The following is a 23,931-nucleotide window of genomic DNA, read 5'->3' as shown; positions in this document are numbered from 1 at the left end:
ATCAAGTCAATAAATGTTGGTTAGTTAGTTAGTTAATATGCTGCCTGGCAAGTTCGATGTATCAGTAGCCAAGTAACTAGCTAACATACTTGGTACATACTGCTGTAATGCTATGCGGTTTGTAAGGATAGCATAGCTAACAAATTGTCATCCAACATAATGTATAACATAACTTATTTACTTTATTACATTTTCTGAACATTTGTCATAATTAGTTTGTATCCTCTCTCGTTGGACTTCCATTTTCTTCAAATCTGAAAAGTTCTGAAGTCATGCCCATTTTCGGAAGAATTGCATTGTGGGGCGGCAGGTAGCCTAGTGGTTAGAGTTTTGGACCAGTAACCAAAAGGTTGCAAGATCGAATCCCTGAGCTGAAAAGGTAAACATCTGTCGTTCTGCCCCTGACCACGGCAGTTAACTCACTGTTCCCCAGTAGGCTGTCATTGTTAATAAGAATCTGTTCTTAACTGACTTGCTTAGTTAAGTAAAAATACTACTAATAAAAAATAAATATGGGCCCTAAAAGCATGGAAATAGTGTCCACTGCATGTATACTTCATCTGGGAACTTTTGGCATACTAACTATATCCATACTATGACTAATAGCATAGTATATACTCAATTCACATCACAAATAGTATAGTTAGTGCTGTTGGTATGAGTATTTAAACACAGATTATGTGTTATAGAGCACACCGAGATCATCCACCACGTTATTGGTTCACAACATTTCGATCAAAACAGATCTTCAACAGGTTTTTATTATTTTGTAAAGATTTAAGGTGTTGTAGTATTGGGTTCAATTTAGTTTTCAATCCAGTCGATTCAGTGAAATGAAATTTAAATCATGAATTGAATCATCGTAGAAAACAACGGACAAATCAGAGTTTTTAATTGAAACTGAATTCTTAGGCTGCGTTTACACAGGCAGCCCAAATCTCTTATTTTGTCATAATATCAGATATTTTGCCAAAAGATCAGAATTGGGCTACCTGTGTAAACCCAGACTTAGAGATAATGTGGTTGTGCTCTTCCATGGTTAAAGCGGCACTCAGCTGTAGAAACAATAACAATTTGATCCCCGCCCCTGTTTCGGGTAAAAAGCTGAGGCATGGGGCTGGAGAAATGTAACCACTCTCAAATCGATAGTTTAGGTAGTTTTAACCATGTTTTGAGGCTATATAGAGTTTTTTTTTTTTACATTTTGTACATTTACTTTGTTTACGAACATTTGAGTACATTTTTTAAAACCTTTTTATTTAACTAGGCAAGTCAGTTAAGAACAAATTCCTATTTACATTGACGGCTGACACCGGCCAAACTCGGACAACACTGGGGTAATTGTGCACCGCCCTGTGGGACTCCCAATCACGGTCAGTTGTGATACAGCCTGGATTTGAACCAGGGTCTGTAGTGACACCTCTAGCACTGAGATGCAGTGCCTTAGACCGCAGTGCAACTCGGGAGCAAACAAGCTTATATTTTGTGATCTGATGAGGTACGACAGTTGAACTAAGCTCATGAGGCATTTATAAATTATGTTCTTCAAGAATCAATGGGTACATAGCAGTAATTTATAAGTCCAAAAATGGATGTAGCAACTAATGATTACACCTTTAAAGACTTCTCTCCCAGCGTGAGTGACTGCAAGGAGGTTTAGAAGCATTAATGGAAGGTAGGCAGAAGCTTAGCTGCCAGATGAGATTTGATCACTCGCTATCTTTTAGTATGCCTCTTTTGGCTTTTCTCCACCGCTCACCATGGTGGCAGTTTTCACTCATTGCTTGGAGGCACGTACACACACAGGCATGCACGCGCAGATACAAATAGATACACATGTGAGCTTGGACACACACACACACACTTGGATACACACACACACACGCACTCTTGAAATCACCGTGTCCACAGGGAGAGGAGCCATGGGAGGGAATGATATCTCAGGATACCTCTCTCTCCCTCGCCTCTCCTTCTTTCTATCCCTTCACCTTCCTCCATCAGGCAGTGTGAGGCCTGCTCACACGTGAAATTGAAGGCAGCCCTCCTCTTAATCCACATAAGAAAACAGTTGTCTCTGGCTTTGAGGCTGAGGTCGCGTCCCAAATAGCACCCTATTCTATTTGTAGTGCTATACTTTTGACCAGGGCCCATGTGCACTTTAAAGGGAATAGGGTGCCAGCAGAGTGGGCTCCACAGCAGACTGGTGGAAGTTGATCACCAGTTTACTCAGGAGGAACCCACTAAGCCCCACACAGAATGCAGGGTGAGTGGAGAGATGTCGCCCTCCATTTATTGGCACATGTGATGGGATGATGTGGGGTCATGATGATGGGGACAGGTCTGTCCGTATTGAAGAAAGGCTCTGCTTTTTTGACTCCACAATGCAAGTCCTGCAGCTTGTAGTTTTATCTTATCTTGATTATTGTCCAGTCATATGATCAAGTGCTACAAAGAAAGAGCTAAGCTGTGTTCGAATACCCATACATAATGAGTATATACTATATATACTATTAGTTCATTTTAGTATACTGTAAACGAACAGTAACCTTTCAGTTGCGCGTACTTGCTCTTCACCTGTCTAGCGGAAGTTGGTGCTCTTGCTAGCTAGTTAGCATAACAAATGACAAGTTAGACATTTTACGAATTTGGATGTGTTCTTAAATTCAATCTGGATTGCTAGAGTGCACTCGTAAATTCAGAGCGTTTTTTGCACTTGGAGCGCACACTGGATGCACAGGCCGAGGAGTAGGGTTGTTTGGAGCTTTCTGGCCTTATAACGGCAGTCAAGCACCCATGCTAAAGTTGGCTAGCTAGCTAGCTACTTCCAGACACTGACCATTTTACTCTTCCGAACAGAGCTGGTTAGACAGTGTTCATGTTATCCAGAGCGTTGGTGACTGTAACTGTGCTGCTGGAAACAATGTAACTAGGGTTTTTTTTGCCGACGTTTACTGACACCAGCCATATTCAACCGGTGTTGAGCGCTCCTAAATTCATTATTCTGCGCTCTGGCACACTCAGACGAGAGTGCTCTGAAATTGGAGTAGATAGCCAGGGCGAATTTACGAATGCACCCGAATGTCCATTGAGAGCGCACAATATATACCATTTAGCTACGCTAAGAATGACGGGAATAATCAAGTCGATAAACATTGGGTGGGTAGTTAGTTCGCCTATAGTTAATATACTGGCAAGGTTGATGTATAAGCAGCCAACTAACGTTTGGAATTGTAATGAAACAGGCAGGGAGCAGGTCTCGAACCCTCGACCTTCGAGCCAGAGGTCCGGCGCGCTATCGACTGTGCCGCAAAAGTCGATTTCCGCGCTTATAAACTCAGGGTCGCGAACATAATGATGTAACCATCTGTTGTGTGGTTGGTTAGGACAGCGTAGACCTTGAAGTAGTGGTTCCCATTGCTCTGCAAGGGCCGCGACTTTTGTGGAGCGATGTGTAACGATGCTTCGTGGGTGACTGTTGTTGATGTGTGCAGAGGGTCCCTGGTTCGCGCCCGGGTATGGGCGAGGGGACGGTCTAAAGTTATACTGTTACATTGATGCTGTTGACCCGGATCACTGGTTTCTGCGGAAAAGGACGAGGTCAAAAGTGGGGTGAGTGTAACGGATGTGAAACGCTAGCTTAGTTAGTGGTGGTGCGCGCTAAATAGCGTTTCAATCGGTGACGTCACTTGCTCTGAGACCTTGAAGTAGTGGTTCCCCTTGCTCTACAAAGGCCGCGGCCCTTGCAGAGTGATGGGTAACGATGCTTCGTGGGTGATTGTTGTTAATGTGTGCAGAGGGTCCCTGGGTTTGCGCCCGGGTATGGGCGAGGTGACGGTTGAAAGTTATACTGTTACACATGGTGTACACACAGGTACCCCACCAGACATGCCACCAGGGGTCTTTTCACCGTCCCCAGGTCCAGAAAGAATTCAAGGAAACATACAGTATTATACAGAGCCATGATTCCATGGAACTCCCATCCTTCTCGTATAGCGCAAGTAGCACAGCAAACCTTTTTTTTTTTGTTGTTTTACGAATAAAGCAACACCTCACGGCACAACCCCCCTCCCCATGTCACCTACTTGTGTGTATGTACTGACATATGTGTAACTGATAGATGTGCACACACTACATGTGAATGTTTTTAAACATATGTAAATTGTGAAGTATTTTGAGTGCAGTCTCTTTTTCATTATGTCAGACCCCAGTAAGACCCCAATGGGGATACTAGTCAATCAACTCAAGGATGGGAAAGATAGTATAGCAAAGACGATCAGGATAACTGATCAAATCCCTCTGTCCCTCACTCTCTCTCTCGTTTTTTCATCTCTTTTCCTCTCTTCTTCATTCTCTCTTTCTTTCCCTCTCTCTCTGTCCCTCTATCATTCCTTAAAAATATATATATATATATATTTCACTCCCTGTTTCTCTCTCCCCTCCCACCCTCCCCTCTCTTTGCTCTCCAGGTACCGAGGGGCTAGGTTTCACCGTGGTGACCCGGGACTCGACGGTCCATGGCCCGGGGCCCATCCTAATCAAGAACATCCTCCCCCGGGGTGCCGCCATCAAAGATGGCCGCCTGCAGCCCGGCGACCGCATACTGGAGGTGAAACAGTCATTTGACCTTTTGAATTCCTTAAAAGTGCGTCCTTCCTTCCTGCCATCCTTGAAGTAATGACTGATTCGGCATGATTCGATAGGTGAACTCAAGTGTTCCGCCACATGGCATTCACCTGTCCATTCATTTCTAATCATCAGTGATTGCTTCATGGAATGGAGGAAGGAAGCACCTTTTCAAGTATTCAAACAGTGCTGTCTGTGGCTGATAAACGAGTTGTATTTTTGTTCCCGGAAGGTGGTCATTTCAAACCTTTTAAATATCTAGGTGGAAGAAAGTATTCTATGTATTTATAAGCACTGTGAAGCACATTGTGTATATACTGTACATATTTGAACCATTTCCTGTGACGTGTGTGTGTGTGTGTAGGTGAACGGTGTAGACATGACTGATCGAACTCAGGAGGAGCTGGTGGCCATGCTGCGCAGCACCAAGCAGGGGGACTGTGTCTCTGTGGTGGTAGTCAGACAAGAGGATCTCTTCCTACCCAGAGAGCTGGTGAGAACACACACCTTTTATCTCTCCTAGCCACCTCCAATTGCTCTGGACTCTGCATGGTCTTTGATGCAGATAGGTTACCAGGAATTTCCACCTTTCCCCTCTTTGTCTTAAAAATGTTGTTACCCCTCAAAACGCCTTTCTCTTTCTATTACTATTGAAGGGCGTTCAACCTCTTTTGAACTTCCCTTTTGCCCCCTGCATGCATGCCCTCACCTACAAACAAGCACAGACACCCACACACACACACACCCATTGAGGCCCGGCACACGTACCCAGCGCCCCATTCCTCTTCCTGCCCTTATCTGGGTTTGTTGACTCAGAGGTTGACAGGAAGTCACACGCACGTCCCTGCGGCCTCGCAGGAAGTGGTGCGTGTCGACACACACGGGTGTTAAGTGACCGTTTAGATGTGGCCAGAGACCTCTCTGACTCCTCGCCGAGTGGCGTGTTTTTACCCCTTTATCTAAATAAGCTGACCGTCAGCTGCCCAGGTGGTACCCTACAGCAGCGTGTGTGTGTTCTGTGTATAACTGTGTGTGTGTGTTGGTCCTCTCCGGAAACAGCGCTCTGTCCTTGTGTGCCACTCACTACTCCTGTGATTATTCACATTATTCCGTTTCCTCAACTTCAAAGCATTCAGGAGGGACAACTCTGACGCTTTGTAGTGAACGATGCATATTCACATGGAACACGCACTCAAGCACACACAAGCATGCATGCACGCAAACATACACACACATGTGCACACACATACAAACACATGAACACACAGTGCTCACATTAGCCCTCATTAAAATACCCTACATTTCCACAACATCCACACTAAAGCGCTTCTTCAATTCCTCTTTTGTCTTGTTCTTTTGAACTCTGTCTTGATCTGGGCTGTTGAAGTTAGAGGCCCTTAAAGATAAACTCCTTATCGTCTCTGCAGGCCTCTTCCTCAAAGATAGTTTCATGTCCCTCAAGCTCATGTACATGTTCACACTCACTCAAGTTCAGCAATGCTCGCACACAGAACTTATGCAGGCAGGCACGCGCGCACACATGCACACGCACACACAATCAACCGCAACTCATTCCAATACCTTAAACTTCCACATTTAGATGCAATGGTGGTCCGTTGTCCAGTTGATGCATACATGTATAACACTTGTCTTCTCTCCTTATTATGCCTCAGTCACAACCCTAATACTGCAGCTGCACTCACAAAGCCCCCAACACAAATACCCATCTATTTAGCCTCAGAACATGACACCGGGCCTGAATACATGTTTATGAAAATTAAAAAATCCTCCCCAACCCATTCTAATGTCATTGGGTTAGTATCTCCCAGGGGCCAATTATAGCTGTGTGTGTGCATATGTTTCTATAGGCTATAGTAGTGATGGCCAAAACACATAAAATTATTCATACCTAAAGGGGACCAAAAATGTCCAAATCAAATAGCTAAATGATCCATGGTATGCCCCCCAGACGCCTCATGGGTCTCCCAATCACGGCCGGATGTGACACTGGGATCAAAACCAGGCCTGTAGTGACACCAAGTTTTGTTCACTCGGGAGAACATTTTTTTTTCTTATTTTTCATCTGCGTTTCTTCTTCCGAAAGCCGCCATTTACTGGCTAGCGGAAAACCTGGTGCGTGTGTGTTTGGACCACACTCAGGAGAATGGCTTCTTCTATGAGCCCAAGATTAAAATATGAAAAGACCAAATGATGAGATTGCAACGCATTTGTGTGAAGATGTGCATGTGATCAGAATTTGACTTTAAAATGCCAGTTAGACTCAACTACATTACATCCCACACTATTGTAATCAAATGTCCTATCCACCCAAAGAACTGCGATCTCCGCTTTTGTGTGTGTTTGGTGTCCGAACGCGCGCGCGCGCACACACACACACACACACACACACACACACACACACACACACACACACACACACACTCACACACTCACACACTCAGAAAAGCGTCCCTCTGTTCCTTGTGGAGGAGAACACACTTTAACTGGCCCTGTCTTCCTCTGTGAGGTGTCGACATAGTTGTTGACATGCAGCTCTTCAGCAGAATAACATGGCGTAGTTGAGTGACGGATTGACAGCTGCATATCCTGTCATTCACACAGAGACTGAATGACTCCCACTGTGCTGTTGGAAAAGGTTCATGGCCATATCCTAGGACCTTAAAAGTTCCTACTGATGTTTCCCTGTGACATTTTCCGTGCTGATGTTTAGGATGATGTCATTATTTAACCTACATACAGTTCAGAGTGTACAAAACATTAAGAACACCTGTTCTTTCCATGACCTAGACCGACCATGTGAATCCAGGTGAAAGCTATGATCCCTTATTGATGTCACTTTGTTAAATCCACTTCAATCAGTATAGATGAAGGGGATGAGACCATTTTAAAGAACGATTTTTAAGCCTTGAGACAATTGAGACATGGATTGTTTCTGGGTGCCATTCAGAGGGTGACAAATATAAGTGCCTTTGAACGGGGTATGGTTGTAGGTGCCAGGCGCAACAGTTTGAGTGTGCTGAGAACTGCAACGCTGGTGGGTTTTTCACGCTCAACAGTTTCCCGTCGGTATCAAGAATGGTCCACCACCCAAAGGACATCCAGCCAACTTGACACAACTGTGAGAAGCATTGGAGTCAACATGACGAACCCTGATAAATTCAGGCCCTTCTGAGGGCAAAAGGGGGGGGGGGGGGTGTAATGTTTTGTACACTCAGAGTAAACTGCCATCTAAATTACTGACACTTGCTCATTAATATTGTTAGGGAATATTCAATCAAATCACAAACTAGGCTGTCTGTCAGATGAGCTGAGACCCTTGTTTAGAAGCAAAATGATAATTCAATTTCATTTGACATATGTGCAGAACGGGACTTCGGTTATTTAGACAATAAGAATAGGCGTTCGGGTCCCGAAAGCGAAGCCTGGGACTATACTTAGGTGTGATCCTCGCCTTTCAAGAAAAACTTGATGATAAAACCTGATCTGGACTTGATTGTCAGTGTTTAGTTTGTCCCTCGGATTGGATGTGATGTGGATTTTTGGTTGGGGAGGTGGATGGATGTGCACTGGGCAGGATCGAGGGGTCACGTCACACAAGGCTAACCTGGAAGTGTGGTCATGAGACAGGAAGCGTAGTGGCCTTGCAGCTAGCCAGACCTGTATGTTTGGTCGTGTTCGAGAGAATTAAAATCGTGATGTATCATGGATAAATTGAGACGGACTGATTTTACAAATAATATTGAGTAGTTATTTGCGATGAAAGGTGATTTGTAGGACAATCAGTCTGGACTCGCCTTTAAAAGTGGTCCAACGCTCCATTTGTCTTTCTGTCCATCCATCCATCTTGTCTTCGGACGAGCTCAGAGTGGTGGTCACCTAATACGTCTGCATACCCATCACGCATAGACCTGTCAGCTCCCTCTCCTCTCCACTCCACTCTGCACTTCTTTTCTCATTGTTGGATTGGCACCAGGATGATTGTGTCCTGTAACCGTGGTAGCTTACCACTCAAGGTGACAAACACACACATGTGCGCGCGCACACACACTAAAATGATCCCAAACATCAGCATTTTGTCTTTTCTCTCCTCCCCCTACTGAGGCACAGGTACAGAGAACAGAAAAACCCAACATTACTTCCCATAATTGGAGGACTTTATCCGTCTCCGATCGAGCGGTGGCGAGAGATACCTCATCTTAATTGAATGTCGCTCTCGTCGCTAATCTGCATCTTTGAAAGCGTCTATTCAGAAGCCCGGTTGACAAAAGAGTGTGTATTAATCGGCCTCCTTACACCCCCACCTCTTCTTCTTCCCCATGGGTAGAGAGGCTCCTTTTGTCTTCGTCGTTCCTCTGATCAGGGGTGGTCTCCCCTCCTCTTAAAGCCTGTTAACAAGCACTTGAGGAGAGACAATGAGGCGTGTTGTGTGCCAGCGGAGCCACAGGGCTCAGGAATGGAAGGGTTTGGCTCTGCCCCTAAGGAAGGTATTACGGGATATTAGGGGGGGGGGGGGGGGGGGGGGGGGATTGTGTGTGTGGACCACCAGGGTGTGTCTCACACCGGGAGATTTATTTGGCTGTATAAATGTGTTTTAATCCCTTAAGGACATATCTGATGTTCGGTGGACATATCTGATGTGTGTGTGTGTTTTGAACTCAGCCCCACCACACAGTGACCCAATAAGACCGCTCTTTGCATCAACAGATCAAACCAAAGGCATTCATCAAAAAATTTAACGCTTCTTTGGTTACAAAGTGCTGCTGGAAGATCTCTCCCCTCACGCTGACAATGGAATATCCTGCAGCTGTTACGTCTCTTTGGATTCCACCTCTCCTCTTCCCTTCCTCTCCCTTATGGATGTGTGTCAGGGATAGAGATGCCCAACGAGACCTGTCCATCTGTCACGTCTACTGTCAAAGTGTCGAGCCTGAGCTGGATTGCTGGATCCTTGCGTCTCACTGACTCCGTTGAATAAAGACTCAATGGCGCCGCAGTCAGAAGGAACACTTCCCAACTTTACCACTCAGTGTACAATGGAGCTTCCACAATAGCTTGAGGTGATTGAGCTCCATGAGAGGGAAGGCCCAGACTAGACTGCCCATTTGCCTAGGGGCTCTACCCAGGAAAAGAGTGGGTTGAGGGTGTAGGCTGAGGACCCGGGGGGGGGGGGCTGGTTCTGTTGGCTAAACAAGAGCATCCTCAGGACTCGGGTGCATGTCCTCAGGACTCGGGTGCATGTTTTTTAAATTTTATATTGGGCAGCTGTGAAAAAAATTCATCACACACTTCACATACACACTCTTGTGTGTCCCTTAGTTTAAAACACACACAATTATTGTTAACAAATGTAAACATATACAGTACACACAGTATTTTTCCTCACCTGCGTTGTTCTCTCTTCTCCTCACAGGAAAATAGGCCGGCGACGTGAAAGAGCCTCAAAGCACCTCTTTATAGGCCTGTTTCCCTGGTGACAAAACCCCAGCACCACTTTCTCTCTCACCGCTCTGTCATAATGACAGACATTTTTCTTTTGTCTCCATTTCTTTGTCTTCTCTTTCTTTCATTTGGTAGCCAATTCTCGCTCCCCGTACCACCGGGTCATTTTGTTCACGTTAAGAGTAGGAGGAAGGAGGAGAGAGAAAAGGGAGTGAATGGGAGAGTGGGTATCTCCAGGGATGGGTTATTACTTTTAAATGATCCCCCTGTCGCCCTCCCTCCATCGCTCTCAAGAAGGATGTATAAAAAGGTTATTATGTTTCCTTTTGAAATGGCACGCGCTCGGTCTGCCTTTCATGTTCAAATGGAGTTACCTCTCTGCCTCCCCCGTTCTCTCTTTCTCACCACCTGCTCCTTCTCGCTTCCCATCTTCTCCCTCTTTTTTTTTTTGTTGTTCCCTCCCCTGTTTTTCACCACCTTCAATCCGTAATGCAAATATCCCTCTTAATTTGTTTTGGTTTCTCTTTCTCCCTCAACCTGTCAACCTCATTCGCTGAGTTCTCACATCGATGAGGTGTTTCTCTTTCTGTGTCTGTCTATTTCACTCTCAGCATTGTATTTTAGAATTTTTATTGACTGCACTATGCTTGTTTCAATATCAAAAACAATCCCTCTCTCTGTCCTCTTCTTCATCCTTCTCTATCCCTCGCTCAGAAAGGGGGGGAGGAGGCAAGCCCCCTGGTGCTGGAGGATGGGCGGGAGCAGCTGATGTTCGAGGTGCCCCTGAACGACACGGGCTCGGCCGGCCTGGGCATCAGCCTCAAGGGCAACAAGTCCCGGGAGAAGGGCGAGGACCTGGGCATCTTCATCAAGTCCATCATTCACGGAGGGGCCGCCTACAAGGTACAGGCGCAGGAATGAACTATCTGATGTGCTGTTTTTGCTTCCATCTCACTGTTTCTGTTCTCTGTCTGTCTCCAGTTTCTCTGTTGTCTGTCTTTTCCACTTTCCAATTCTCACTCAGCTTGCTCTCTCTCGCTCTTTATCTCGTTCTGTCTCCATCTCCACCCTGTGGTTCCCTTTCTACTGTCTCTTTCCTTCTTTCTTCTGCTCTCTGTGCCATCTGTTTCTCTTTACTCTGTAAACCCCAATACTCAGCAGTCCTGCGTAGTCTGAAGCCCACATCGGTTTCAGTTCCCCCTGACCTCTGACCCCTGGTGACCCCATTGACCTCGTCCCTCTGGCAGTGTGCTCAGACTTTTGTGGATCAGAGTAGGGGCCCTTTCTAGCATCTTCCACTGAAGGGCACACTCCATCTCTGTAGTGACACTTGGAGTGGATAGATACTCTCTGAACTCCCCTGGTTCCCATATTTTTCCACAGGTGTTGTGTCCCTGTGTAAATAAGGTCTGCACTGGGAACAGGGTGATTAGGTACTTAAGCGATACTAGTACATCCGAGCATCGACGGAAGCCTCAAACTGGACTTATAAACTCGTCTCTGAGGTATTTGGTATTTATGAGGATCTCCATTTCACAGTCCCTTTTGTGCAGCAAGGTATTCTTTTAGCTGTTGTTTAAAATCTAGTTTAATGGGTAGTTTGAGTTACCTGGTTTGGCAGAGAGTTCCGTGTAGTCATGGCTCTATTTAATACTGTGTTTTTCCCAGCCTTTGTTCTGGACCTGGGGAATGTGAAGAGACCTCTGTTTCCGTGTCTTATGTTGTACCGATGAGTTTCCGTACTGTGTGCCAACTGCTTAAACAGACAGTTCACTACCTTCAACACATCAATACCTCGCACCAAGACCAATATTGATGCTGTCAATCTCTCCTTAACTTTGAGCCGGGAGAGATTGACATGCACGTTACTGACAATTGCCATCCGTGTCCATCAAGGCTTGATATGTGCTGCTTTGTTCTGCACCAAATGCAATTCACCTACAGTACCACTCAACAGTTTGGACACACCTACTCAGTCAAATGATTTTTTTTATTTGTACTATTTTCAACTTTGTATAATAATAATGAGGACATAAAAACTATGAAATAACATGCATGGAGTCATGTAGAAACCAGAAAAGGGTTAAACAAAAATATATTTATATTTTAGGTTCTTTAAAGTAGCCACCCTTTGCATTGATGACAGCTTTGCACACTCTTGATATTCTCTCAACCAGCTTCATTCTCTCAACCAGCTTCATTATCCAAAAGTCTTGAAGGAGTTCCCACATATGCTGAGCACTTGTTGGCTGCTTTTCCCATCTCAAATCTCTAATGAACTTATCCTCTGCAGCAGAGGCAACTTGAATGAGTAGGTGTGTCCAAACTTTTGACTGGTACTGTATGTCCCTCCACACATCTGGACAGTAATCCAGGTGCGACTGAACTAGGGCCTGCAGAACAACGCCCTATCATGGACAGACCTCTTCCCATTTTATGTTTTGACCATGACAGCTTGGCCGTTACTCCCTCTATCCTCCATCTCCTCTTCTGGTTGCCTTCTCAAAGTGTCTCAGTCCAACCCTTTTTTTTCAAAAACAATCAACAGGGAAAAAAAGAAAGGCCAACTTGGAGTGAGAGAAAGTAGAGATATTTTAGCATAAATTGAAAATGCGTATGTGTGGTGGGCCGAGGTGTTGTGTGCGTGTCTCTCTCTCTCTTCTTGTGTGTTGCCTGTGAGTGTTGCCTGTTGTCGCAGGCCCCCTCCCTGCGCTGTGTGTGTGTGAATGCTAATTAAAAACTCTTAAGAGGCTAGCTAATGAGCGTGTGCAGGGAGGGCTGAGACGCTCTCTCTGTCCCCAGTGTCTCTCTCTCTGGCTGTCACAGTCTCTCTACAGGCAGCCAGGGGAGGAGGAGCCACAGCCTCACACTGAAACTGGGACCTAACCCCAATTCTGACAGTGTGTGTGGAGGTGGGGGTTACTATCCTTGTGGGGACCAGAAGTCATGTAGAAGTCAGTTTCCTTGTGGGGACCAGAAGTGGGGACATTTTCCTGGTCCCCACAAGGAAAGAGTCTTAGGGGTTAATTTATTTATATATATTTTTATTTAACCTTTATTTAACTTTAGGGTTACAATTACGGTTAGGTTTAGAATTGGGGTTACGTTTGGTGTTAAGGTTAGGGTTAGGTTTAGGGGTTAGGAAAAATAGGATTTTAAATGGGATTCAATTATTTAACCCCACAAGTATTGTGAAACAAACGTCTTTCTAGGTGTGTTTGTGCATGTGCGCTTGGTCGCACACATGTGTGATTCTGTGTGTGTGTGGGCTTCTGCTTGCCCATACGTAGTGTGTCTCTTGGGAATTGTGTGTGTGTGTGATCTGATAGGATCAGAAGGTTATTGGCGGTGTGAGAGGTCAGGGCCTGGCGGGGGCTGCTTAATGACTGAGGTCAGAGGTCAGTGGTGACTAATGGCGTGATGGGGCTGGTGGGCACTAAGGAGTCTTTAGTACCTCTGGCCATGTTTCAGTGTCTGTCTCTCCCTCACTCGCTCAGATCTACAGGTGTGTCTTGGTCTGTAGTAGCTGCTACATACAAATGTTCTCCCTCTCTCTCCACCTCCTTGTCTCTCTCTCTTTCTCCTTAATCTCTCCATGCCTCTTTCTCTCCCTCTCACTCTATCATTGTTCCTACCTACCTCTCTCTTTCTCTCTCACTGCTCTCCACCATTTCCCACCGACTTTCCTCTCCAGGACGGCCGCCTGCGGGTCAACGACCAGCTGATTGCGGTGAACGGCGAGGCGCTGCTAGGCCGCTCCAACCACGTCGCCATGGAGACCCTACGCCACTCCATGTCCTTGGAGGGCAATGCCCGCGGCACCATCCAATTGGTGCTCCTCCGCCCCGCCCCCTCGTCTGGCTCCGCCCACAACACCAACGCCCAGGTACGCTACCAACGGGACAACGATCACCGTGGTTCACTACTTCGCCGTCGAGCCTCTGACCCGAGGGGTCTCCGATACAGGCACAGATATATGCAGGGGTCAGCTCAAAGCTATACACTTAGTGATACACGCAGGTACACAACGCAAGGAAACTTGCGTAGTCAAACACTCGGTAACATACACGAACACACGCAAGGCGCAGCCGACAGCGAGGTACAGAGCAGCACACACAGATACTCTGAAGGCCTGGTGCAGGTATACACACAGGAGAACACACACAGCTACACGGATGACACCATGCAGAAACACACACTCGGCAATGTGCCACACAGCCCCACGACAGGCGACGTAAAGAGCAACGCGCACAAGTTTAGGTCCTTAGACGACAATGTCGACCGATACACACGGGAATGCACGCGCAGGCACACACCCGACAACATACACAGACCTATACGCAGCCACACACCCGACAACGTACACAGCCACACAAACCGTTACACACACAGTCAAACGCATGACAACACACGCAGTCACACACGTAGCCACTCACCCGACAACATGCACATCAGCAACACACATGCCTATGCAGAGAGCATAAGGGCGCTGACAGGGGCAATGTACGGTGACTTACACAGATACGACAAAACACACAACCACTTAGACATAAACAGAAACGCACACGGATCCAACTACACACACAACCAGGACCTGAATCAACATCACCACCACAGGCTCTCGGGACTCTGAGAGAACACATACATGTTTGTGCATATATATATATATATATATGTATGTGTATATGTATGTATGTATGTATGTATGTATGTATGTATGTATGTATGTATGTATGTATGTATGTATGTATGTATGTATGTATGTGTGTGTGTGTGTGTGTGTGTGTGTGTGTGTGTGTGTGTATATATATATATATATATGTTTGTGTATGTATATATATATGTATGTTTGTGTATGTATATATATATGTATGTGTATATATGTGTGTGTGTGCATTTATTGACGTGTGTATTTCTGTGAGTGTGTGTGTGCAGCATTAACTCTTTCCCCTGCCCAAAACTGTTCCCTCTTCCCACAACGACCACCTTCATACAGGCAATGACTGTTAACTGAAACTCAGGAGAAAATGTCTGTGCACTACGTATGAATCTTTAATTGCGTGTTATTGATCATTATTAAAAAGTTACCACTCATTCTGCCGACAATAGTTGGGCACAAAAATGGCCACTGGTTGTTTCACCGTCTTTAAATCTTTGTCCGCAATGCTACTGACAATCTGGCAATATTGCCAATATCCCTGAAATGCTTTTTAAACCTATTCTGTTTCTTGTGTTTTACTAACTTATTTATTTACTTTCATAATTGTTTTTGTATTGTTCACTTGTCACCAGACCTGTCACTCAATGTTGTTGTTTTTAATCTCACAAAAAGTCCTTTGTTGAATAAAGAGTCTTCCTAAAGTCTTCCTCTTGCATGCTGTCTGTCTGTTTCACTGTGGTGGTGGTGGTGGTGATTCCCTGCTTTCTACTGGCTAGTATTCCTGTCCTCTCTCTTTATAAACCTCTGCATCTCTTTTTGGAATGATTTGTTTCTATCTCTCACTCTCTTTCTCTCTCGGGGCTTGTTCTTCTCTCTCTCCGCTGGGTATCGTCCCTATCCCCCCCATACTGACCCCTAACACACAGTCAAGTGGCTCACTCAGTCTCATCTAAACAGGCCAAAGAAATTTGGAAAACTATTTTTTGCCCCACCTTTAGGGATGATCATGTTTTCTACTACGGTAGTTTACTGCGCTGTCCTCGTTCTGTAAGTATATGCACTTCAGAAAAGGAAAAGCAGTATATAACTGGTCTATAGCAATATCACAGCAAACCAGACGCATGACAATATAATACAGACAGACTTTCCATACTCGGCTGTTGTTTGCACTAATACCAATTATTTACACGGTTTTGTTACTGATTTGTACTCATTCTCAGTTAATAAAGACGTCAACGTTTGTGATGTTCTCTTGTGCAGTGGTTCCCAAACTGTGGGGAAACCTCAGTCTTGTTTTAAACGTGAAATTGTAGTAGTAGAATGCTACAAAGGTGCAATTTGGAAATTGGGTAGTGTATCATCAGTTCCTCTTGTCAGTCATTGTATACCTTAGAGCTAGCTACAGGTGAAATTGGAAGTTTACATACACTTAGGTTGGAGTCATTAAAACTCATTTTTCAACCACTCCACACATTTCTTGTTAACAAACTATAGTTTTGTCAAGTCGGTTAGGACATCTACCTTATGCATGACACAAGTCATTTTTCCAACAATTGTTTACAGATTATTTCACTTGTAATTCACTGTATCACAATTCCAGTGGGTCAGGAGTTTACATACACTAAGTTGACTGTGCCTTTATGCAGCTTTTAAAAGTCCAGAAAATGATGTCATGGCTTTAGAAGCTCCTGATAGGGTAATTGACATAATTTGAGTCAATTGGAGGTGTACCTGTAGATGTATTTCAAGGCCTACCTTCAAACTCAGTGCCTCTTTGCTTGACATCATGGGAAGATCAAAAGAAATCAGCCAAGACCTCAGTAAAAAGAATTGTAGACCTCCACAAGTCTGGTTCATCCTTGGGTGCAATTTCCAAACGCCTGAAGGTACCACGTTTATCTGTACAAACAATAGTAAGCAAGTATAAACACCATGGGACCACGCAGCCATCATACCGCTCAGGAAGGAGACGCGTTCTGTCTCCTAGAGATGAACGTACTTTGTTGCGAAAAGGGCAAATCAATCCCTGAATAACAGCAAAGGACCTTGTGAAGATGCTGGAGGAAACGGGTACAAAAGTATCTATATCCACAGTAAAACGAGTCCTATATTGACATAACCTGAAAGCTGCTCAGCTCCAAAACCGCCATAAAAAATCCAGACCCATGTTTGCAACTGCACAAGGGGACAAAGATTGTACTTTTTGGAGAAATGTCCTCTGGTCTGATGAAACAAAAATAGAACTGTTTAGCCATAATGACCATTGTTATGTTTGGAGGAAAAAGGGGGAGGCTTGCAAGCCAAAGCACACCATCCCAACCGTGAAGCACAGGGGTGGCAGCATCATGTTGTGGGGGTGCTTTGCTGCAGGAGGGACTGGTGAACTTCACAAAATAGATGGAATAATGAGGGAGGAAAATTATGTGGATATATTGAAGCAACATCTCAAGACATCAGTCAGGTAGTTAAGGAAGTTAGGAAGTTAAAGCTTGGGTCTTCCAAATGGACAAGGACCCCAATACTTCCAAAGTTGTGGCTTAAGGACAACAAAGTCAAGGTATTGGAGTGGCCATCACAAAGCCTTGACATCAATCCCATAGAAAATGTGTGGGCAGAACTGAAAAAGCGTGTGTGAGCAAGGAGGCCTACAAACCTGACTCAGTTACACCAGCTCTGTCAGGAGGAATGGGCCAAAATTCATCCAACTTATTGTGGGAAGCTTGTGGAAGGCTACCTGAAACGTTTGACCCACGTTAAGCAAATTAAAGGCAATGCTACCAAATACTAATTGAGTGTATGTAAACTTTTGACCCAATGGGAATGTGATGAAATAAATAAATGCTGAAATAAAATTCTCTCTACTATTGTTCTGACATTTCACATTCTTAAAATAAAGTCGTGATCCTAACTGACTTCAGACAGGACATTTTACTGGGATTAAATGTCAGGAATTGTGAGAAACTGAGTTTAAATGTATTTGGCTAAGGTGGATGTAAACTTCCCACTTCAACTGTATCTATACCTTGTCAGAAATGCCAAGATCAACTAGCCCATGTCACTTTAAAAAAGCTGATCTGTTTTTTTAGATAGTAGATTTTGTTGTCATTTTTTTGTCACTCAAATACACGTTAGACAATTTCTTTGCACCCCATGACAAAACGTGTAGAATTGCAGGAAATAAGCTTTAAACCTGCAAAATTATCTCCACCAACAAGAGGGGTGTGAACAGTTTCTGTCATTAACAGTGCTTGTGCCCATAGACGTAGACGTGTCACGTGTGCACAGGTGTTCCCCAATGCTGGGAGGGGAGGCCCCCCCTGAGTGAAAACGTTTGTGAATCCCTGCCCTAGTGGACAGCTACATCTTGGGTTTATCACAACAGCCACTCAGAAGCAGTGTGAACCGTGACGGGGTAGCTAATTGGTGAAGGAAGAAATACTAGAACAAAATGAACTATTACAGTGTTAATGTCTGATGGTAGAGTATAATGGAGGGACAGGGTGGAGAATGAGATGAGACAGCAAGGGGTTATGGGAGTAAATCGGTGTGACCAATGACCCTCCCCTTTTGTGTCCTCCTGTCAGTCTCCTTGGCCACAGCCCTTCTGGATGTCAGGCCTGAGGACAGGGCAGTGGTGCAGTCTTAAGAAATTGCCATGGAAAAGTGTATGTGTGGGTGCTCCCTCAGAGCCTATAGAAAAATTGTATAACTGCCAGTGCAGTTCTCACTGCATATCGCCGTAGGCCTCAGCCTATGTTCACTCAGCAATCCACACACACATACACACACACACTCACACTAGGTCTAATCTTATCAGACAACGAGACCCAAAGATGAAAGCCCAAAGCGTTGAGGGTAGCTCCAGGACCCCCAGCTCTCTCTAACCCTACCAACTCAGAGGGGTGTTCCTCATATCCTCATTGTGTTGACCAGCAGGTTCTTATTGTTCTGTGGATTAGGAAGTGAGCTCCTCTCTGGCTGCTTTGATGGCTCTGCCTGGCTGTCAAAGACCCATGAGACAGATGGGTGGATGGATGGAGCGGTACTGTGTGTGTGGGTTGGGTGGGTGTTGAGCCATTCTGACAGACGAAGATGTGTGTGACAGTAATACATGTAAAGAACCGTGGTTGCCGCTAATGATACCATTGGGAACGTGTGTGTGACAGCACGCAGGAACAAAAGCACAACGGACACCCCTCCCCAAAAGCCGAACTCACACACTGTGCTACCGAACGCACACAATTGAAAATCCCCTTTGATATGAGGATAATGGCCTAATGAAAGGAGTTAGCACAGAGTGAGACGGTGAACGCATTACGCCACTACTGCTCATTACGTATAATGTGACAATGATGCAAAGCCCATAGCCACACACCCACAGAGTTGGAGAGAGACAGGGTGTGGGTGATTTTGTGTCTATCCATTTGTGTGTGTGTGTGTGTGTGATGCTGTAGATCCCACCACACCATCGCTCTCAAAGGAGAGGCTTTCATCTTTTATCTACAGTACGTCTCACTCTGCCACCAGCCCTCTCTATCTGTCTGGGTGCATCCCAAATGGCATCCTATTCCCTACGTAGTGCACTACTTTTGACCGAGTTCCATAGGGTGCCATTTGGGATGCCGCCTCTATCTGCTACTCCATCTGCTCCTCTGCGGCGGTGGAGACTGTCCGATAACATGCCTGTCGTCAGCATGAGGGATTAACGTAATTACTCCATTTCCAACCCTCAATCAGCGAGTCTCAGTGGTGCTACTGTCCTCTTACTGATGAAGCACACGCAAAACACAATGTCAGCCAATGGGAAGCTGTCTGTTATGATTTCAATATGAATTAGGTAGAGTTCGTGCACAGTGCATTAGGTCGAGTTTGTGTATAGTGCGTTGATACTGTGCAATAGCCGTTTTAGACGCTGATACTATACACATGCGAGCCAGTGCATGCTACTGCCAGATAAGCGTGAAAATCGATCGACTCAATAAGTGATTTGATTACTTCCTGAGGTCTCCCATGTGCATGAGGAAGATTCAGGCTGAAGTCAATGGAAGAGTGGCACATTCTTATTCACTGGCGTGTTGAGGGTCTCGGTTTTCAAGCTTCTCTGACGCTAGCCCACTATGGCTCGAACGGAAATAGAATGTTAGTGGGTTAGTCGGCTACTGTGTCTCCGGCTGTAGTCATAGATGCAGTGCTCTGATACTCAAAGATATTCTATGATCGTAAGTACACGTCAACACAACATATGGGCATCTATACTATGCACTTATTTTCCCCATAACTTTTCAATTAAGGAGCACATAAATATTTTTTTCTCACTCAATGATTTAATGACCAGTGTCATCCTTCGCATATTTTAAATGAACCTCTCACATGAAAACCTAAAAACACATTCGATGTGTATCCAATGTAGGAAAAACTCTGGGCCATTCCAAATCAAGTGATCAGGAAAAAACTCTAGGCCCTAATGCAATTCACTGACCTCTGCTCCTCTCCCCCTGGCTGTGACAGGAGAGCCAAGAGGCGGCTAGACACCATGTCCTAGACGGCCCCTCCGGAACTCCGGCTCAAGCTGCAGCCCTGGTGTCCCACCACCACAGCAACGGTCCCAGCCCCAAGCCGCCCAGCCAGCCACCCAGCCAGCCGCACATGGTCCCCAACCACATCTACTCCAGCTTTAGAGGTGAGAGGACACAGTAGGGCCTGAACTAGAGAAGAAATGGACACACTCATAGTGGTGCTTGACTTACACACACAGATGAATATGCTTGACATCATGACATCAATATGCACAGTCAGTCACACACACACAGTCACTCACACACACACAGTCACTCACACACACACAGTCACTCACACACACACAGTCACTCACACACACACAGTCACTCACACACACAGTCACTCACACACACACAGTCACTCACACACACACAGTCACTCACATACACACAGTCACACACACACACACAGTCACACACACACACACAGTCACACACACACACACACACACACACACACAAACATTCACACTTGCTTTTTTTTTTAAACAAACATTGTACAGCGTCTTAATCACCGGTTATATACACTGAACCAAAATATAAACACAACGTGTAAAGTGTTGGTCCCATGATTCATGATTCATGAGCTGAAATGTTCCATACCCACAAAAAAATGTTACATTTTGTGCACAAATTTGTTTACAGCCATGTTAGTGAGCATTTCTCCTTAGCCAAGATAATCTATCCACCTGGCAGGTGTGGCATATCAAGAATCTGATTAAACAGCTTGATCATTGCACAGGTGCACCTTGTGCTGGGGACAATAAAAGGCCACTCTAAAATGTGCAGTTTTGTCAAAGGTCCTACATATGGATCAAGTTTTGAAGGAGATTGTAATTGGCATGCTGACTGCAGGAATGTCCACCAGAGCTATTGTCAGATAATTTAATGTAATTTCTCTACCATAAGCCGCCTCCGTCGTTTTAGATAATTTGGCAGTATGTCCAACCGGCCTCACAACACCAGACCACGTGTATGGCATCATGTGGGCGAGTGGTTTGCTGATTTAAACTTTGAAGAAGTTGCCCCATAGTGGCAGTGGGGTTATGGGCAGGCATAAACTACGGACAACGAACACACTTGCATTGTATCAATAGCAATTTGAATGCACAGAGATGCCGTGTGTTGTGTGTACATTATATACACTACCATTCAAAAGTTTGGGATCACTTAGAAATATCCTTGTTTTTTTAAGAAAAGCACATTTTATGTCCATTTAACATAAAATTGATCTGAAATACAGTGTAGACATTGTTATTGTTGTAAATGACTATTGTAGTTGGAAACGGCAGATTTTTAAAACTGAATATCTACATAGGCGTACAGAGGCCCATTATAAGCAACCATCACTCTTGTGTTCCAATGGCACGTTGTGTTAGCTAATCCAAGTTTATAATTTTAAAAGGCTAATAAATCATTAGAAAACCTTTTTGCATATACGTTAGCGCAGCTGAAAACTGTTGTCCTGATTAAAGAAGCAATAAAACCGTCCTTCTTTAGACTAGTTGAGTCTATGGCGCATCAGCATTTGTGGGTTCGATTACAGGCTCAAAATGGCCAGAAACAAATAACTTTATTCTGAAACTCGTCAGTCTATTCTTGTTCTGAGAGATGAAGGCTAGTCCTTGCGAGCAATAGCCAAGAAACTGAAGATCTCGTTGTGTACTACTCCCTTCAAATGTATTTATATAGCCCTTCTTAGATCAGCTGATATGATACCCAGCCTAAAACCCCAAACAGCAAGCAATGCAGGTGTAGAAGCACGGTGGCTAGGAAAAACTCAATAGAAAGACCAAAACCTAGGAAAAACCCTAGAGAGGAACCAGGCTATTAGGGGTGGCCAGTCCTCTTCTGGCTGTGCCGGGTGGAGATTATAACAGAACATGGCCAAGATGTTCAAATGTTCATAAATGACCAGCATGGTCAAATAATAATAATCACAGTAGTTGTCGAGGGTGCAACAGGTCAGCACCTCTACTATTCCTGCTGTCTCTAGAGAGTTGAAAATAGCAGGTCTGGGACAGGTAGCACGTCCGATGAACAGGTCAGGGTTCCATAGCAGCATGCAGAACAGTTTAAACTGGAGCAGCAGCACGGCCAGGTGGACTGGGGACAGCAAGGAGTCATCATGCCAGGTAGTCCTGAGGCATGGTCCTAGGTCGAGAGGTAGAGAGGTAGAGAGAGAGAGAGAGAGAGAGAGAGAGAGAGAGAGAGAGAGAGAGAGAGAGAGAGAGATTAAATTCACTTCACACAGGACACATAAACTACTGGAGCCTGAGACTGGAAGGGTCAGGAGACACGGTGGCCCCATTGAATATACCCCCGGACAGGGCCAAACAGGCAGGAAATAACCCCACCCACTTTGCCAAAGCACTACCCCCACACCACTAGAGGTATATCTTCAACCACCAACTTACCATCCTGAGACAAGGCCAAGTATAGCCCACAAAGATCTCCGCCACGGCACAACCCAAGGGGGGGCGCCAACCCAGACAGGAAGACCACGTCAGCGACTCAACCCACTCAAGTGACGCACCCCTCCTAGGGACGGCATGGAAGAGCACCAGTAAGCCAGTGACTCAGCCCCAGTAATAGGGGTAGAGGCCAGTGGAGAATCCCAGTGGAGAGAGGGGAACCGGCCAGGCTAAACTCAATCATAGGACCCACTGAAGAGATGAGTGTTCAGTAAAGACTTAAAGGTTGAGACCGAGTCTGCGTCTCTCACATGGGTAGTCAGACCATTCCATAAAAATGGAGCTCGATGGGAGAGAGCCCTGCCTCCATCTGCTTGCTTAGAAATTCTAGGGACAATTAGGAGGCCTGCGTCTTGTGACCGTAGCGTACGTGTAGGTATGTAGGGCAGGTCCAAATCAGAAAGATAGGTAGGAGCAAGCCCAAGTTATGCTTTGTAGGTTAGCAGTAAAACCTTGAAATCAGCCCTTGCCTTAACAGGAAGCCAGTGTAGGGAGGCTAGCACTGGAGTAATATGATACATTTTTTGGGTTCTAGTCAGGATTCTAGCAGCCGTATTTAGCACTAACTGAGGTTTATTTAGTGTTTTATCCGGCTAGCCGGAAAGTAGAGCATTGCAGTAGTCTAACCTAGAAGTAACAAAAGCATGGATGAATTTCTCTGCATTATTTTTGGACTGAAAATGTCTGATTTTTGCAATGTTACGTAGATGGAAAAAAGCTGTCTTGATATGTCTTGTCTTGATATGTTTGTCAAAAGAGAGATCACGGTCCAGAGTAACGCCGGGGTCCTTCACAGTTTTATTTGAGACGACTGTACAACTATCAAGATTAATTGTCAGATTCCACAGAAGATCTCTTTGTTTCTTGGAACCTAGAACTAGCATCTCTGTTTTGTCCAAGTTTAAAAGTAGAACGTTTGCAGCCATTCACTTCCTTATGTCTGAAACACAGGCTTCCAGCGAGGGCAATTTTGGGGCTTCACCATGTTTCATTGAAATGTACAGCATGTGTGTCATCCGCACAGCAGTGAAAGTTAACATGATGTTTTCGAATGACATCCCAAAGAGATCAAATATATAGTGAAGAAATAGTGGTCCTAAAACGGAACCTTGAGGAACACCAGAATTTACAGTTGACTTGTCAAAAAACAAAACAT

The 23,931-nt window shown here is 45.1% G+C and overlaps 1 protein-coding gene across 2 annotated transcripts in view; it reads left to right on the top strand.

Moving 5' to 3' along the window:
- The window catches only part of pard3ba (par-3 family cell polarity regulator beta a), a 178,789-nt gene that overhangs the window by 80,977 nt on the left and 73,881 nt on the right, over positions 1 to 23,931 (top strand). For both annotated transcript variants that reach the window (XM_020482699.2, XM_031824564.1), the window contains 5 exons: positions 4,467 to 4,606; positions 4,988 to 5,116; positions 10,798 to 10,986; positions 13,778 to 13,969; positions 20,252 to 20,423. In XM_020482699.2, coding sequence (XP_020338288.1) covers positions 4,467 to 4,606; positions 4,988 to 5,116; positions 10,798 to 10,986; positions 13,778 to 13,969; positions 20,252 to 20,423 — 822 coding nt within the window. The remainder of the gene's footprint in view (positions 1 to 4,466; positions 4,607 to 4,987; positions 5,117 to 10,797; positions 10,987 to 13,777; positions 13,970 to 20,251; positions 20,424 to 23,931) is intronic.

This window comes from Oncorhynchus kisutch, linkage group LG5, assembly GCF_002021735.2.
Source record: "Oncorhynchus kisutch isolate 150728-3 linkage group LG5, Okis_V2, whole genome shotgun sequence".
In the NCBI taxonomy this organism is placed as follows: domain Eukaryota; kingdom Metazoa; phylum Chordata; class Actinopteri; order Salmoniformes; family Salmonidae; genus Oncorhynchus; species Oncorhynchus kisutch.
The sequence above is the reverse complement of the archived record's forward strand: the minus strand, read 5'-3'. Positions and strand labels throughout refer to the sequence as shown.